General features: G+C 37.4%; 1 protein-coding gene across 5 annotated transcripts in view; it reads left to right on the forward strand.

Moving 5' to 3' along the window:
• Positions 1–16,541, forward strand: part of OSBPL6 (oxysterol binding protein like 6) — a 105,333-nt gene that overhangs the window by 33,665 nt on the left and 55,127 nt on the right. For all 5 annotated transcript variants that reach the window (XM_054830413.1, XM_054830415.1, XM_054830414.1 and 2 more), the window contains one exon: positions 13,170–13,407. In XM_054830413.1, the coding sequence (XP_054686388.1) occupies positions 13,306–13,407 (102 nt within the window). In that variant the 5' untranslated portion in view covers positions 13,170–13,305. The remainder of the gene's footprint in view (positions 1–13,169; positions 13,408–16,541) is intronic.

The following is a 16,541-nucleotide window of genomic DNA, read 5'->3' on the forward strand; positions in this document are numbered from 1 at the left end:
TAAATATTCTGCTAAAGCACAATGCCAAGCAGTGTTGTGCATAATTGGCAGCCACTTGCCATTTAGAGCTTGAATGGAACTGTTATTTCAGATCGTTAATAAGAACTTTGTGAGAATTGATTGCAACTTGCAAACTCTGCATCTGCTGGGACTGACTTTATGCTAAAATTAAACTCCTTCTTCTTAAAATGCTTTTGAGAAGTACAGCTGAAAAACACTGTGTAAGTGCTGATGTTGTCGCTGGCGTCACTTTAAGCCCCTCATTAAAAATTGTTTTGCAAAGAAAATTACAAATAGCTTGTGATAAAATGATAGTGTACCACAGGTTTAGTAGTGTTGAAATAAGACATCTTTTGCTTGTTGTTATGCCATTCAATTGTTCAGATCAAGCTGAAGAAAAACTTTCTCGTATCTCAGCCCTAGAGAGAGAAAGGCTGGGGCGTAGACCTGTGTATTGCAAAGTGGCGGGGTGCACACGGTCTTTTAATTCTAATTGTAGATTCTCTTTGTTTCTTTAATTTTTTCTTATAACGAGAATCTGCAGCCATGTCCTCTCCCAGGAAGAGCAGTTTTTTGCAAGTACAGAATATGTTTTAAATAGTTTCTAAAGAATTTGTTGCTGTGAGCTGACCTTCTAGGCTGTGCTGTGTAACATAAAGAAGTGGGGTCTGTATAGAGCTTGGGTTAGAAAAGGAAAGATAAATTCAAGGGATCATGATTATGTGCAGTTTATGAGAGGAGCATGAACAAAGAAAGAGACCTGGCATGGTTATGAAATACAGAGGAGTAACATGGTCTGTAGCAAGGCAGTGTGTATTTCGTGGTTGCAGGATGAGGGAGAGGAAGAATGAAAAATACTGGAGTGGGGACAGAGAGGTTGAGCTTTGACTGGGGTGGGTCTGCAGGACATAGAGCACTTGTGGGAATCGGGGCTGATGCAACATCACGAACAGCGGGGAAAAATGAATTTGTAGTAAAAAGTTAAGATGTTAGTAATATATAGTGGCATGTTAGGGATTTGTGTTTCTGTTGCTCTGTTAATCCCTGCAAGTCTTCTGTGCTGGTTATCACGGTTTATTCGTATGGCACTTGGGGGATGGAGATGTTATTAAGCATCAAATAGTTTGCAAGCACCTAGCGAGGTTGGTGGGTGTGAATGTTGATCACCAGCACAGAACAGCCCTCCTCTCTGGCCTGTGTAAAATTAACCCATTTTTCAGTTGATCAACTGAGCTCGATACGCCCTATTTCTGGATTGCATGGCTCCATCTGAGTCTCTCAGTCCTATTTGCTGCTGTTGTACATGTTGTGGCTTATTGTGTGGCGAGTAGAGGAAAACTAATTTCACGTCTTGCAAGTGGTGCTAATGCAGCAGGTCATGCAATAATGATCACTACTCACTGAAGTGTTAAAAGGCAAGTCGTTTTTAGAGGGATGAAACAGGATTCTCAGCTGGGCATTACTCACCTTGGCACTTTCTATAAGACACCAAAAGGTATGAAATGTAAGTCTCCTGTCCCTAATTATGGGGAAGCGTAAGTAGAATTTCTGTATATTATTTTCAAAGAGAATAGCAATATTTGATGTTAGGAGGGAAGGGTGATTGTTTCCCAGCACGCAAAGAAATAGTGGAGAGTACTGCTCGCCAGCTGGCATGTTTACCGTGTTGCTAAGTTATGGATATGTAAGTGTTAATTGTGACCAAAGACTTCTGTGCTTTTTTTTTGGTGTGTTCTTATAGTTTGATCCTTCCTTCATTCCTCATATTTTTTGTTATAATTCGTGAAGCCTACACAGCCCTGCAAGGAGAGTATCTTTGGGAACCAGTGCCCTGCATAGCTTACACCAGTTTTCCATAAATATGATGGAAGAGTGTAGTGTGGGTTATTATGAGTATCTAAGTGATTGGCTATTGTGAAATTCATCTGTGATCGGAATAATTGCTCCAGCATACCTCTAACCAGTATACTGTTGAAGCGCATCATGTCTGCTGCTGTGTGCAACGTGGTTAAGCAGCATCCTGAAGTCTAAAAGTGTATGAACAAGCGCATTGCTCTCAGAACTGGGTAAGTTGCCTTACCATTGTGCTCAAGCAACCTTTCAGCCCTCCTCTTAATTAACTAAATACAGGTCTTTCTGCACATCTGACTATAAAATGTTTGTCGCTTCTTTAAATATGCCAATTCTTCTCTAAACTTTCTCAAACTTACTAAAATGCTTTAAAAAAACCTGTGAAAACTGACATTAGATGGCTAAAATCTTGTATCAATACTAATTACAGGGTATTTATGCACCAGTAAATTTTGCATTTGAAGAGAGCTCTTCCATGTAGTAGGCAAAGGTTTAACAAGGGTTCTTGGCTAAGGTTTGTGGTTAGACATACTTAAAGGAGAAATAGCATGCACATTCTTAAAAATGAAGGGAAATTAATGTTTGCAAGAACTTATTAGGATTTGTGGTTGCTTCCCACCACTGGACGTTTTTGCACTGATGTTAGGTTATTTGCTAAATTATATGGTTTATTTTAGACAGGAACTAAGCTGGAAAATTCCCTTGGTCCTTTTTATGTTAGATGATCACAGTAGTCTCTTCTGGTTTTATAATCTGTTTATGTATAAAAATCAATACGTATTAGCAGTAGTTTTCTGTTTATAATATGTTTTGGAAATCAATGACTGATGGAGAACATAGGGCTTGTCAATGATGAGAATATTCTAGGACTGCTCAGATATTTTTTTATGTGTAAGGTGCCTGAGGGCATTTCTGTTCTCATATTACATCATGCTTCATGCACAGGTGGAGGGAATTTCGTGTAGTGTAATTTCTGCTGAAATTATTAGTAATGTTGGAAGCAGAAAGTTCCTTCTATGGCAAATGAATGTTTTTACGCTGTGCTTTTTGTCAGCGCAGCTGAATGTTGATTCATTAGTATTTCAAAAGTAGGAAGAACTAAGCATATCTAGCTATTGATGTGTGCAGGACTCAAGTGTTTAGTGTGGTGACAGGAAATAGCATCTATTTCCCTCATGGAAGAGAGTCAGAAGATAACCAGCTGTGCATTAAGAGAAAAGGGGGGAGTTTTTTGTTTGGTATGGATTTTGTTTGTTTGTTTGTTTTTTGGTTTGGGTTTTTTTTTTTTTTGGTGGGGGGTGTGTGCGTGTGTGTGGGTTGTCACTGACTTGCTCTGTCAGGAAGCTACTTTGGAGCAACTCACCCATTCTTGTGTTTAGTTTAATTCCAGTCAATGTATCTTAGACTTTGGAGGAGCTTCAAAAGCGATTATTCCACCTCATAGTCTTTTTGGCCATTCCTAATGTTTTTGTAAAGTGCTTGAGACATTTTTGATACTTCCTTGACGTGAACAATAATAGTCTATTTTTCTTTTCTGTCTTTCTAGTGAAGCCATCACTCAGTGAGGTGCAAAGAAATTCAGGTAGTAATGAGATAAAAAAATGACTTTATAATGTGTTCTTGCTCTTCCATGAAAACTTATGTTTGAAACATATGTGTCAGGAGGACAGATCTCTAAAGCAGTAAGAAAAACAAATATTAGCTCTGATCAGAATATATATTTCTCTAGACTTGAAGAAGATTTAACGTTGTTCCATGCAAAAGATTGATCTTAATAAATGCCTAGTGACATATGAGGATAAAATTGGAGAACTTCAAGTGGAGACATTAATGGGGTGCACCAAAGATCAGGATTAAGAAAAATACCGGAGTTTTATTCGTAATAGTTTATCCCTCTTTTTCTGTGCTGATTTGGGTTTTTTGGTTGGTTGGTTGGTTTTTGTTTGGTTTTTTTGGGTTTTTTTGTTGCTTGGTTTCAGTTGTGGGAAGGGAGAGGGAAAGGTTGCATTATGATCTAGGCTGAACTTTCACCACGGAATAGGCCATTAGACTGCCCTGAATTAATTTCTGCTTCCAAATCAGTAGTGATGGCTAAGTTTTGGAATATTTAAAAAAAAATAATTAAAAATTCCATTCTCTATCTGAAAATGTCTTCTCATACCCCTACAAATACCCATTGTAATCCTCCGTAGCTTATCAGTGTTTAATTGTCTTCATCATTATAAATCTGTGCCTTATTTCTAACCTGCATATATTTATCTCTTCTTTTTGTCCTGTTAGATTGTGTTATACCTTTGAGAAGAATTCTCAAATATAATAATAACTTCCTTTCCCCCACGTAGTGGGCTATAGATTGTCATTCAGTGACCCTTCAGTCTTCTCTTTGACAAACTAAATAGATTGACCTCTATAAATCTTTTATTAGTAGTGTTTTTCAATCTTGTCATCATGCTCATGGTTCTCTCTTGAACCCATTTGTGAATGTCTTTGAAATGTTGGCAGCAGAACTGGACACAGTGATTTAGTAGCAGTCACAGAGGTAATACAGCCTCCCTATTCCTTCTTGCTATTTCCCAGATTATATATAAACCATTAACTATATTATTCCATGCAGCTGTGATCCACCGTGACACTTAGTGTTTGTCAAGCTAATTGCTTCCAAGAATAAAATTGCATCCTGTTTTTTGTTCCTGGATGTGACCTTCCATTTAGCACCCCAAAAAATAGGTTTGGTGGAAGCTGTGACTAATCTGCCAGTTTTGTGTCTCCACTCTCCGTTCTCTGTGACCTGAGCAAACTCCATCAACTGCAGTCTTGTATTTGCTCCCATAAATACATTGCATTTATATTGAGACAGCAGTGAGGTTTTGTGGCATCCTCCCTACAAGCATTTGATGATATGCCGTTCAAAATTCAAGACTGATAAAACAGGCAGTTCTTAATTTGCTCTGAATCAAAATTTTACTTGGTAGGTTTGAAAAATGTCGCAAAAATGTAATGTTTGTGAGGTAGTGGAAGTAAAACATGCAGAGAAGCAAGAGATAGGTTAATAAAAGAAGGGGAGTAAAATGCAGCCAAACATGGATTTTTAAGGGCCAAAAGCACCTTTTAGGCTCCTGCACTTTGGAAGATTACTACCATTTTTTCTAAAAACATTTTGTAGCCCTTTTATAAACAAAAATAGGTTCTTTGCTTTAGATCACTGTCTGGTTGAGACTCTAATTAAAAAGCAATTTAAGAGTCTTTAGGCTTTTAATCTATTTTTCCTTTGTCCAAGTTGCCCAGTGGTAAAGAAAAAATTCATTACTAAAATAAGGCAAAAAGAAGTTTCTTTTTTTTTAAGGACCTTGTTGAAAATTGTGAGGATTTTTTCCATGAAAAAAATCAGGATACCTGAAACTTTTTTTATTCTTTAAAGCATTTCCTGAGTTTTGATTAAAATTTTCAATCTCTTCATGGCTTTTTTCAAGCATTGAAAAATTTGATTTTTGAAATAATTTTGATAGAAACAAGAATCCCTCAGTAGTGTTTTCAGTTTAAAAAAGGGCTGGAGGGATGGAATAGTATTTGTTTGTTGGTTTTCTAGGCTTCTGTTAGTCTAGAAAAGACGATGATGTCCACCAGTTACTTTTTCCTGTTTAATGTTTAACTGGTGTATATTGCATATTTGTATTTTTGTATTTGTAAATATGTATACACACTTAACCCTCTACTCACAGCAATCTGTTACAAATGCATACAACACAGGTCGATATGCTGCCTCTGTAGTATGCAAAACATTTCCATGCCATGCAAATCAATAGTATTCTATTACTGTGATAGCCTGAGGAACGTGGAGCAACAAAGACATCCTAATGAAAATCCTAGGGTCACTTCAGCTATTGAGGCAATCCTCAGAGACTGCAAATGAGTTGAGGGCCTATTTTGTAATTATGATCTAAACTGGAGGTTTGGACATACTGGAACTCCACTAATTACCATGTATGCTGCGGGGCTTCTGGAAGGGCAGAAAACTCTGCTTAATTGTGTAGGCAAGCAGAAAATAGGAAAGGCAGATGTTGTACTGACCTCTTCTTGTCTGAACCTGATTATCTGGTTTTTTACCTCATCCATCTATTTGATGAAGTCTGTCATAATTATGTATTTTACAGACCTATATGCCCACAAAAGTATTTTTTTAAAAATATTATTTTTATTTTTTATGTTATTGAGACATACTTGGACTAGCCACTCAGAAAAAAAATGATACCTCAGTGTTAAAGAAGTCATACCAGGTGTAAAGTGTTGGGAACCACTACATTCTGTAAAGGATGACATGAAAATAAGAGTGTGTCAGTGATATTTGCTGATACTGCAGTCTCCTGTGTAATATGCTGTTTAAGATGTAGAGACTATGTACAGAAGTACACCTCCTTAAAAGCAAAAAACCCACAAAATTCTCCTCCCGCTCCCCCCCCAAAAAAACCCCCAACCCCAACAACCCAACCAAAGCACCCCTTAACCCAACCACCAAAGCAAAGCCTAAGGACTTTAAAAACCACTGCATTTAATAAACTTAGACACTGTTTTGGTAAACATCATGTTCATTCATTTTAATTTCTTTGATAATTCTTCCAACAAATGCTTGTTGTGGGAGGTTGTCAAATGTAGGGCTGTAAAACATGAATGCTATGAAATACGTATTTTTTTTTCCATTACTTTTACTGTGTTATTGACTATCAGTCAAGGAGAAGTGGTAGCCTAGTTCAGAATAGTGATACAAGTTTAGACTTTGCTCTTATTGATATAAAAATTGTGTCTTAGCCAATTGATTATCTCATCTTGAAAGAGTTTATAGGAAATTGCATGTGTAAAATGGGTAAGTACTGCTTTTGTCTTCTGGTGAAGAAATTTTTCCTAATATCCAATCTAAACCTCTGCTGGTGCAACTTGAGGCCATTTCTTCTTGTCCTATCGCTTGTTACTTGGGAGAAGAGACTGACACCCACCTCACTACAATCTCCTTTCAGGTAGTTTCAGGTGGAAAAATTTCTTCACTGAAAGGGTTGTCAAGCACTGGAACAGGCTGCTCAGGGAAGTGGTTGAGTCACCATCCCTGGAAGTATTTAAAATACGTGTAGGTGTGGTGTGTAGGGACATGGTTTAGTGGTGGACTGGTTAATGGTTGGACTTGATGATCTTAAAGGACTTTTCTAGCCTAAATGATTCTATGATCATGGAAATTGCAAATTGTGCTGACCAAGTGCAGCAGTTTGGTCTGTATCAGAACTCCACTCCAGGGGTAATGCTGGACTTGACTCATTTCCTACCTACAGCCAGGTTCTAGATCTTTCTGAATATGGGATAAAGAGTGATTTATGGCAGTATTTAGGCACAGTTTTCCTGTAGCACCTCATTTATTCCACTCATAAATATTGGACCTGAAAATCATCGGGGGTCCCCTTAGATCAACAGTGTTGTGTTGGTATCTATCTAGGATTTAAAATTCACTGGTCAGAGGTCTAGGACATGTGATTTTTGATGGCTACTCTAAATATTAGCCTTGAAAGTTAATACTGGAGCAATTGTATTATTAAAACTGTGCTAGAAAAATGTGGGAAATTGATTTTCTTGATGGGAATTACTGTTTTTGAATTAAAAAAGAAAAGGTTGCTCAATTTTTTTCCCTATTGTCAACACGCCAAACATAATCAATAATTTTCCTGAATCTGGAGTTGGCTCTTTATTATTTCTGACAGAACCTGCAAATAAAACAAATCTTAAAATGCTTTGATAAAAGCCCTTTTCTAAAAGTTGATGTTTTGCTAAAACGATGTGGCTGATGCTCAAATAGTGGCTGTAAATGGATTGGGTCACTTGTCTTTTTTTTTTTTTTTTTAATGAACAACAGAAAAAAAGACAAATTACTTATTTCCCATAAGTGGTCTATTAAATCACCAGAGCATTGCCACTGCACTGACGTTTTATTTCCATTATATTCTTATGTTTGCAACATTCATGTACTGTATAAAAGCGTGGTTATGATTTTCCTGCACGGAAGGTCAGCTGTAAAGGGGGGAACAGGCAGTTACATATTCCTCATAATGTGAGAACAAAGGTTGGCCTCCACTGAGTGCCTGAATGTAGAATGACTGTGTTTTACACAGCCACAGAGCACGGCAGAAAACCTCTTCCCTCCCAAATGAAAAACAGCCCCATATTGATAGATCAGTGCGAAGATGCTTTGCTTGAAATAACGCCAGTGGCAGTTGCATATTTTTGGTTCATTTATGCCTAGAGACTCAGTTCTGCACCCTAAATTGTCTTCTCAAATTACTCCAATACTGCACAAGATATTAAACAGTCTATAAAGCATTCTGGGCATTCTTAGAGAAAAGACTCAATCAGAGTGAGAAACAACATAACATTTATGACAGAAGTCTGTTACTTGAATCCAGACTTCATTTGGAGTTACCCATTGAAAGCTTCCATTTATCTGTTATATGACATGCAGGTTTATTTATAACTCTGGATTTACGCAAGTCATGTATTTGTACATTTTTGTCACTTCTGCTAATAGCTTTTTCACAAACCACGCTGCAGTTGGTGCAGTTGCCCAGGCTCGGTGGAACATCTTCAGATTTGGGGAGAGGACAGAGATTCCCTAACCAGTGTCAATGGACTTGCCGTACGGTGGCAGCTCGTTAAGTGAGATAGCTGCAATGTCCATACCTCTGAGATTGCTAATACTCATTTTCACAGGCTGCTTCTCTCCTCTGTGTGGCCCATTTATTTTGTGCAGTTTATACAGCTTGTGTTTCCTAGGTCTTTGCCCAGTTTTCTCCCTGGTGTATTGTCTCATTTCACTCCATGTGTATGTATCTCACTCGGACCTTTTAAATCTACTAACTTTTTTTTCCCACTAAAGCCAGCCTTTCTCCATTTCATTCCACCAACTTCTTTTTTTATTCAAATTTTATTTTTAATTTTAGCCAGTAACATAAAATTACTCAATTTTAAAATGAAATTTCAAATAATGACCATCAGATACAATGTAGTTTGTTCAGTGAATAAAACTAAAAGTAATGAATTTTTATATGGAGAGTCAGTGTCTTCTTCAGTATTTGTATACTACTGAATAATCCAGGCTACAGAATTCCCAGGAAATAATTTTAAGAGATGTTGAATCAAACATATTTTTGTAACCTGGGATAGAGGGTGAAGAGAAATCAGTAAATAGCTCTCAGTGCTTCCTTGTCTTTCAAACTATTTAGTGTAACATTGATATAAAAAATAATCACACTACATGTTGGTACTGGATTGGTCTTTTATTTTGATGCATCTGAAATAATTTTGTTTCAGATGATAGAAGGCAGGACTTCTGGGTTAACATAATATCTAGTGTAAAAACCAGTGGTTTCTGATATGAGAAATAAAGCATGTAATTTTCCTTTATTTATTTATTTAGACAGAAAGAGAACGAAAGAGACAGTAACCCTTTGTGGATGGAAATGATATGAAGAATGACTTTGTTTTTAAGACCTATTTAATACTTGATTTAAGACACCAGGGAAGAAAACCAACAACAAACCCAAAACACTAATGAACTGAGAATAAATGAGGAAAAAATAATTGTGTAGTAAAATATGTTCAAATCTGAGATTGAAGTAGAGAAAGTATGGGGAATCCTGAGGTCTCCATTGCTTTTTTTTTTTGCTTCCCCCCCCCCAATCTTAGACAATCTGTAACAATTGAGATCAAGTACAAAAACATATATTTGGAAAACTCTGCCTTGAATTCAAAGGCTAGCTTAAAAAAATAAACATAGTAGGGGTGAACTGCAAGTATGTGGTGGAATAGTTCTCATTTATAAAAGAAGTATTCAATATCAAATGTTTAAGAAAGAATAAACAATTTCTTTACTATTCAGTAAAGAATCTTTACTATATTTCTTTAATAATCTCTTATTGTCATTTCTGTACAGTAATTTTGTATTCCTTTATGAATAGGATTAAATATAGATGTTTTGCCTTATCTGGAGGATGTTACAATCATGGCAAATGGTATTCTTCCTTACGCATCAGAGTTAAAAGACCTCGCTGCACGTTCTGCTTAGAACTCGCTCTCTCCTTGACTTTGGGCAGAGCATCTTACCTTTCTATATACATCACCTTACATAAAAGACAAGTAAATAACTTAGAAGAGAATGTACTGAAGAACTAGTAAATAATTTTTATGATTACTAAACTACAAATGATGTTTTAAATGCAAAATAGTTGAGATGCCAGTGAGAAGAGTTGAAGACAAAACTCTCAGCTGGGCGATTGATACTTGCGATGACCGAAATCGTTCTGCAGTGTCTGGTTTTCACATTCCAGGAATTCTGTCTCCTCTTATATGCTGGAAGCAATAAATATATTTCCTGCCTTGGGAAGTAATGGCAAAGTAGCTTTGAGGCAAGCCAACTTTGACGGGCTGAATCAACTTACGGTCCTAAACTGACAGGTGGTTTTGAGCAGTTCATGAGGGGTTTAGTTGGTGTGGTGTAAAATGCAGCCTATAGGTCAGTGATATTTGGATAAGCAGCAATTAATAACCAATGGCCAATGCTGTTACCCTTGTTTATGCCAGATAATGCCATTCTTTTTGAGTTGTCCAACTGGAATAAATTAAAATACTTTCAGGTTGAAGACATATTTGCTGTGAAGTAAAGGCATGATAAAATTGGCCTCTTACAATGAGTCAGATGTTTTGGTCTCTGTCAGGAAATAGTATCAGAACAAAGGCACAATTACTAGGGGAAACCTCCCCTCAAAGCCAACATCATAGTTTTTTGATGTGTTTTTAGATTTTTCTATTATTTTCTAGAGATATTGTACCACGGTATATGGCTTGACTCTGTTACCACTGAAGTCAGTAGCAAAACTGCCAGTGACTGATGGAAAAAGCCGATGAAAAATGTCTCAAAAGCATTGGTTTCATTTTGGTAAATTGAATTTGTTGGCCAAAAAATTAGATTTATAATTGTTTGCTTCAATCTTAGTTACAGAGAGACTTGTGTCTCTTTAGATCAATTTCACTACATTTATTCCTTCTAACATGCTCTAAAAAAGATGTATTACCCAAATTTTAAGCCAAAATTGGAAGATAAGCTCTTAGCAATATAGAGAAAAAGAATCCAAATTCAAATCACAATAACAAAAAGCTTAATGCTAGCTTTTGCTGGTGTGCATAGAGCTTTTTGTTGTTAGAGTGCTTGTTTTCTCAAATATCCCACTTGCTTTTTTTGACTTTTAACCCTGAACTGTTTCTCTATCAGAAATTTCTATGTATAAGTAATAGTAATTTTGTATTGAAATTATTGTTGCCATTAAATAGGGTAAGAAGAAATGTTTGCTTCTTGTAGCGTTAAGGGGGATGGTTTAGTTTTATAGATCTTTTTGGGGAGACTGCTATCAATCAATCAGTGTGGTTTGAGCAAGTTGTTGGTTAGGTTCAGCTCTTAATGCTTGGACAGCACCACAGAACTATGGAGTTTGGCTCAGGTGTAAGCCACGCTTTTACTTTTTTTAAATACCTTTCAAAAGAAAAAGCCCATACTCCACAGAATCTCAAACCTGGCAACTATTTACAGAACTGTTTTTCTTGTGTAGCAAGAATGCTTGCTAGCACTGTGTTTCTTCTTAAAACGGCACCTACGCTTTCCGAGAGCCTAAAAAACACACTTGAAGTGCCAGATCACTGTCCTCCTGTGCCAATACTAAATATAAATTTTTCCACATGAGTCAAGTGAGTGAAGATCAGATGTTTTAAAAAGGGTTTGATTTTCATTTGCCCAAAGGCTGCTCTGCTAAAAAATTTTCAGTGACCTCACAGCTGAAAGTGACTGAAAATTTGTCCTTTTAGCTATTAAATGACTCGGCTGTTCTGCACAGCTGTGTGAACTAGGATTATAATTTTGTGGTTCTAATTTTTGTAATTTGATTTTTTCATTTATAGGAAAATTGCATAGACCATGAGATATCACTGTTGGTACACCTCCATGGCTAAAATTTGCCTAATGCATTTCTAGGATGTGAAAATGCTGTTAAACTAGATCAGCAGTCCCTAGAAGGAAAAGCCTCTTTTTGGGTGCACCTTCATTATGTTTTCCTCTCTGAAGTTCTGAAACAAATGTGCTGTGTAGCTTGTTTCTTTCTTCCTGCAACCTCCATCTTCTTGTCGCTGGCTCTAGCATCTCCAGTGCAAGGCAGCTTCCTAGGCCTCTTCTAGCAGGAACCTGTCATCCTGAAAAGAATACGGAATTTGCCAAGATATTCAGGCTATGTGGGCTGGGATGCCTGGGGCATCTCTTCCCCCTCCTTCCCTGACCCTGGTGTTCACAGGGTTGTTTGTCACTTGTTTTCTTCCTCCTCCTCTGCCTATATAGTGTTTTCTGCCCTAAACCACCTGTTTGCAGACAGGCTCAGCCGTGCCCGGCAATGGGCGGGTTGGAGCCGGCTGGAATAGGCTGTGTTTAGCTCAGGCAGCCACGGCCTCTCCTCACAGAGGCTGCCCCGGCAGCCCCCGCTGCCAGACCTGGCTGGGCATCACACCCAACATGGCTGCCCGGAGTGTCTGAGTTAGGCCCTGGGTAGTTCCTGCCTTCAAAAATATGGGGTTTTTTTGTACCTGGGATTCAACAAATATACTGAAGTTTTTGTCCAGATGAAAAGATTAATACCCCCGACCACAGTTTTGTGGCTGAAAGTGTTTTCTGGTCAAAACATATTGTATTATCTTTCAGTCATCTTTGAGAGCAAGATGTGAGTGCATGGTGAGCTCTGCACCATTTGAAAGGTGCTGATTTGTGAAACTGGGTTGTCCACCTCTTCAGTGAGGCCACTATCTTTGAAAGAGGGACCTGCTTTTAAAAAACAACTTGCAGAGCCCTTAACCTAACTGCAGGATTTTTAAGAAGCACTGCTTATAATGGGGTGTTCAGTGGTATTTGTGTTGTACGGGAAGTCCTAAGGAGTTACTTGATAATGTTATGATATTATGCAAGATGGGATAACGACCCCTTGTCAGGGATTTGTAAACTTTGCGTGAAAGTTCCTGTAAATTCCTTAAGCCTTTCCACAGGGTTTTTTGAAATAATGTAATACCACTTTTCATCTTCTGTGAGAATGCAGAACAATGTCTTTGTGTTTGTACTAGGTTGTTGTTAGGAAGGGAAGTAAAAAACTGGGAAATCTGTTGGATTAAATAGTGACTATCAACAGATTTCTTTGCTGCAGAGCTACTTTGGAGTGAGGGTGTATTCACTCACTCTTTCTCTCACATTTTTCTTTATTAAGGTGCAGTTCAGATGAGATTGAATTCCTCTTTGGCTGTCTGTAAACTGTGAAACAGAAGGATGCAGAAGACTATCCCTTGCCTTTTTGTACATGAGTGATAAGAGCACAAGATCATTACTACAAGTTTGCTGCAAAGATGAGTTCAGAGGATAAGAGTATATCTCCAGCTCACAAAACATCCACTCCATCACACAGAAGTGCCTCCTCTTCATCATCTTCTCAGAGGGACAGGAGGCAGGTAAGGAAAAGATCTAGATGTTTGTAACATCTTGTGAAATGATTCATTTATTCCTGTAATGCGGCTGCTAGTTCTTGCTAGCTCTAAATTCACTTGCTTATACCACTGGATGATATCACTATAGCCAAGAACTGTTGATTATTTTTTTTTTCCTACTTTCTGAAGTGGTTTGAAAAAGATTCAGAAGCAACATGGACATTAGGTATAGTGCCAGAGCGGGAAGGATACAATCACACGGACAAGGAGGAAACATGCTCTAAAGTCTGTATTATTTTCCCCTCAAAACAACTTAGGCATTCCTGTGTGTTTTTTGAGGGCTGGGTGTACAGTCTGGTCCCAGCATCAGTGGGACCATTTCAGAAAGTATCAAAGCTATCGCTGCCCACTAGATTTCAGATGGGTTGTTACATGTGTATTTACAAATGTTGTAAATCATTTTCAGTTGATACTGAAAATTTTATTAGAACTGGAATGTACTTTAAAACTTTGATCCCTGGAAACCTTGAACACTAAATCAGCTTCTGAGTTAGTTTAACATCATCATGTTTTAAAAAAGAAATGTACAAAATGTAAGAATATAACAACTTTAAAATATTGTGAAAATATTATAATTAATGCAATACTGGCTTCTTTTCTGCTTGGCAAGAAAAAGAGGCAGGAAAAGAATTTAAATAATTGTTTAAAAGCTGTGGTATGAATTTACTTGAATGGCTGCAGCTTAAGAACATCTTCCCAGCTACTTGTATGCCAGCTGTGACACTATTTTCTCAGCTGCTGCTGAAGTAGGTATTTTTCCTTTACCTGACTTACAAAGATTTTGAAAACTGAGGATTTTGATGAAAACTGTGACATTTACAGCTTTGAATGTAAACAGTCTCACCATAAGGTATGTTTAAAATGTTAAACTAGGAGAACAACTCTGTTGTGTGTTCGATAACAGGCAGGAAATGTGTCTGGAATTTTTAAAATCATTTTCATTGCTTTTCAGTGAAGCCAAAAATGATGTTCTCACAGGTGATAAATATTTTCACTTTCATGCTGTACAGGATTTGGGATAGCCGTACTCAGTTAAGTCCTGGTTAGCATATGATCTCCTCTTAATTTTTCATTGGTTCCATCTGGAGCAAGAATTTTGACATCTTTTTTTCAAAGCATCAGTATATTTGATCTCCCACATTTAAACCCAAAGAAGGTAAATGCAAGACTTGTAGGAGCTGCTGACCTCAGCTAAGAGCGTATCCTCTGAGTTCTCATTGTAATTAGGTAGCTTGGTACGATCATGCAAAGGAGAATGAAAAAAAGTACCTTTTGGGAATACATTTTACCATAAATCTAATGGCTACCATATCTGTTACCATAGCAACAGGGAAGAGCAAGGTATACCTGTCATCATCATAAAATGGATGCTTAACTTTAAGTCCATATTTGGTCACTGAAATGTGAAGCATTATTTTAAAATAATGCTGAAGAGGTTGATGGTGTGATGCATCCAGAGCTCTCTTGGATCCAATAATGTCCGATGATGCTTAACAAGTATATTTAGGCATGTAAATGTGGACTGTAAAGGCTACAGCTAGACGTTCATTTTTTTGCCTTGGTGCTTTTACTGTTAAAGCCAGAGAAATATCCAGGAGAATGAATGGATGGGCAATTTCTTCTGCAGTGAAACTGAGCTACAGCATGCAACACAGCGTGAGGTGCAGTGGTACTATATCCAGGGAAATAAATGTACGAATGTTTCCTTTGTGCATGTAGACACAGTAAATCAACCAGCTTCATCATACCATCTACTATAACAATTGTATTTCTAATTTCTTTCCTTGCTTGTGTCATTATTTGTATATGTTTTGGTTTTCATAAGCTTTCCCCCAAACACAATGATACCTAGGGGGTACGGGATTTTGGTTTGGGGGCTGTTGCGTTTTACTCTGAAATGGCCTGAAAATAGCAGGTAGTAGAAAAGCACCCTTCCTGAAGGGGTAATATGTATGGATATGGAAAGTGATGTGACTGGATGAAGTGTCAATGTAGCTTTCATTGTCATATGCGAGGATAACACTTGATATTTCTAGATGGTTAATGACTGAATTCTTCTCATCATATAATTCTTGTCAAAGTCATACCAGCAATTATGGAACAGTTTCCCAATAAATTATGGTGCAGGAGGCTGAATGAGTGTGAACATGACTATAATAAATCATTTCAGGGAGAGTGGAAAATGTCGTGCTGTATATAATGCTGACATTTTAATGTAGCTTTCTTATTTGTGTAATATACATCACCTAAGAGAATTAGCAGTCAGCAAAAGCTTTGACATTGCCAATTTGCAGGTTCCATGGCTAAGTAATTGATAAATGAACAGACTACTGAAGCCAGCAATAACCAAAAAACAGTTCACATTTTTGTTGTCGTAGGAACTTTTAGCATCATTCATTTTCATCAAAATTGTGGTTAATTTGGACTATTAGATAGAAGGTGGCCCAGGACCAATCTGTTTTGTTTAACTCCTGAGCTGAGCAGGATGGCAGGGCAGTTGTGGTGTCCTTGATGAGGAATACCTTAGAATAGAGCAGCAGAAGTTTTTCCTACTTTGGAGCTGTTGCAGTGCAGAACCCCTGTCATTTCCACTGTCAGGGGATCTCCCTGAGAAAACTAAGAGTCCCCATACGTAAGTGAGCATAAAAATTTCAATTCTGACAGCCTTTTTTGTGAGCCATCCTGGAAAAGGAGATTCTTGTTTTTCATTCCTCATGAAACTCTGAAAAAGCTAGTCATATTCTGTTGCACAACAAAAAGGAGGAGCACGAACACTGTTTTTAGAAAGTACAGCTGAATATAATAAAAGCATATGTTGTGCATTCAGTTTGGGTGTAAGTTCTTTATAAATATTCCATATTTTATTTATTGACTAAGTATGCAAGTCATACTGCAGACTGCAATACGTTATATATTCTCTGCAATGCATGGGTAGTAATACTGTGCTGAGAAGGCAGTAAGAAGTAAATACATTATAGGGTTAACAATGTGCAGTTTGTTAAATTGAGGCCTGACCCCAGGCTATTAAATGGAAGGAGTGATACAGAAGAAGGGTAGTAATAATGAAACTGTGAACAAAGGAGAGATTTTGACTTTTC

This window comes from Grus americana, chromosome 6 (assembly GCF_028858705.1).
Source record: "Grus americana isolate bGruAme1 chromosome 6, bGruAme1.mat, whole genome shotgun sequence".
In the NCBI taxonomy this organism is placed as follows: Eukaryota; Metazoa; Chordata; class Aves; order Gruiformes; family Gruidae; genus Grus; species Grus americana.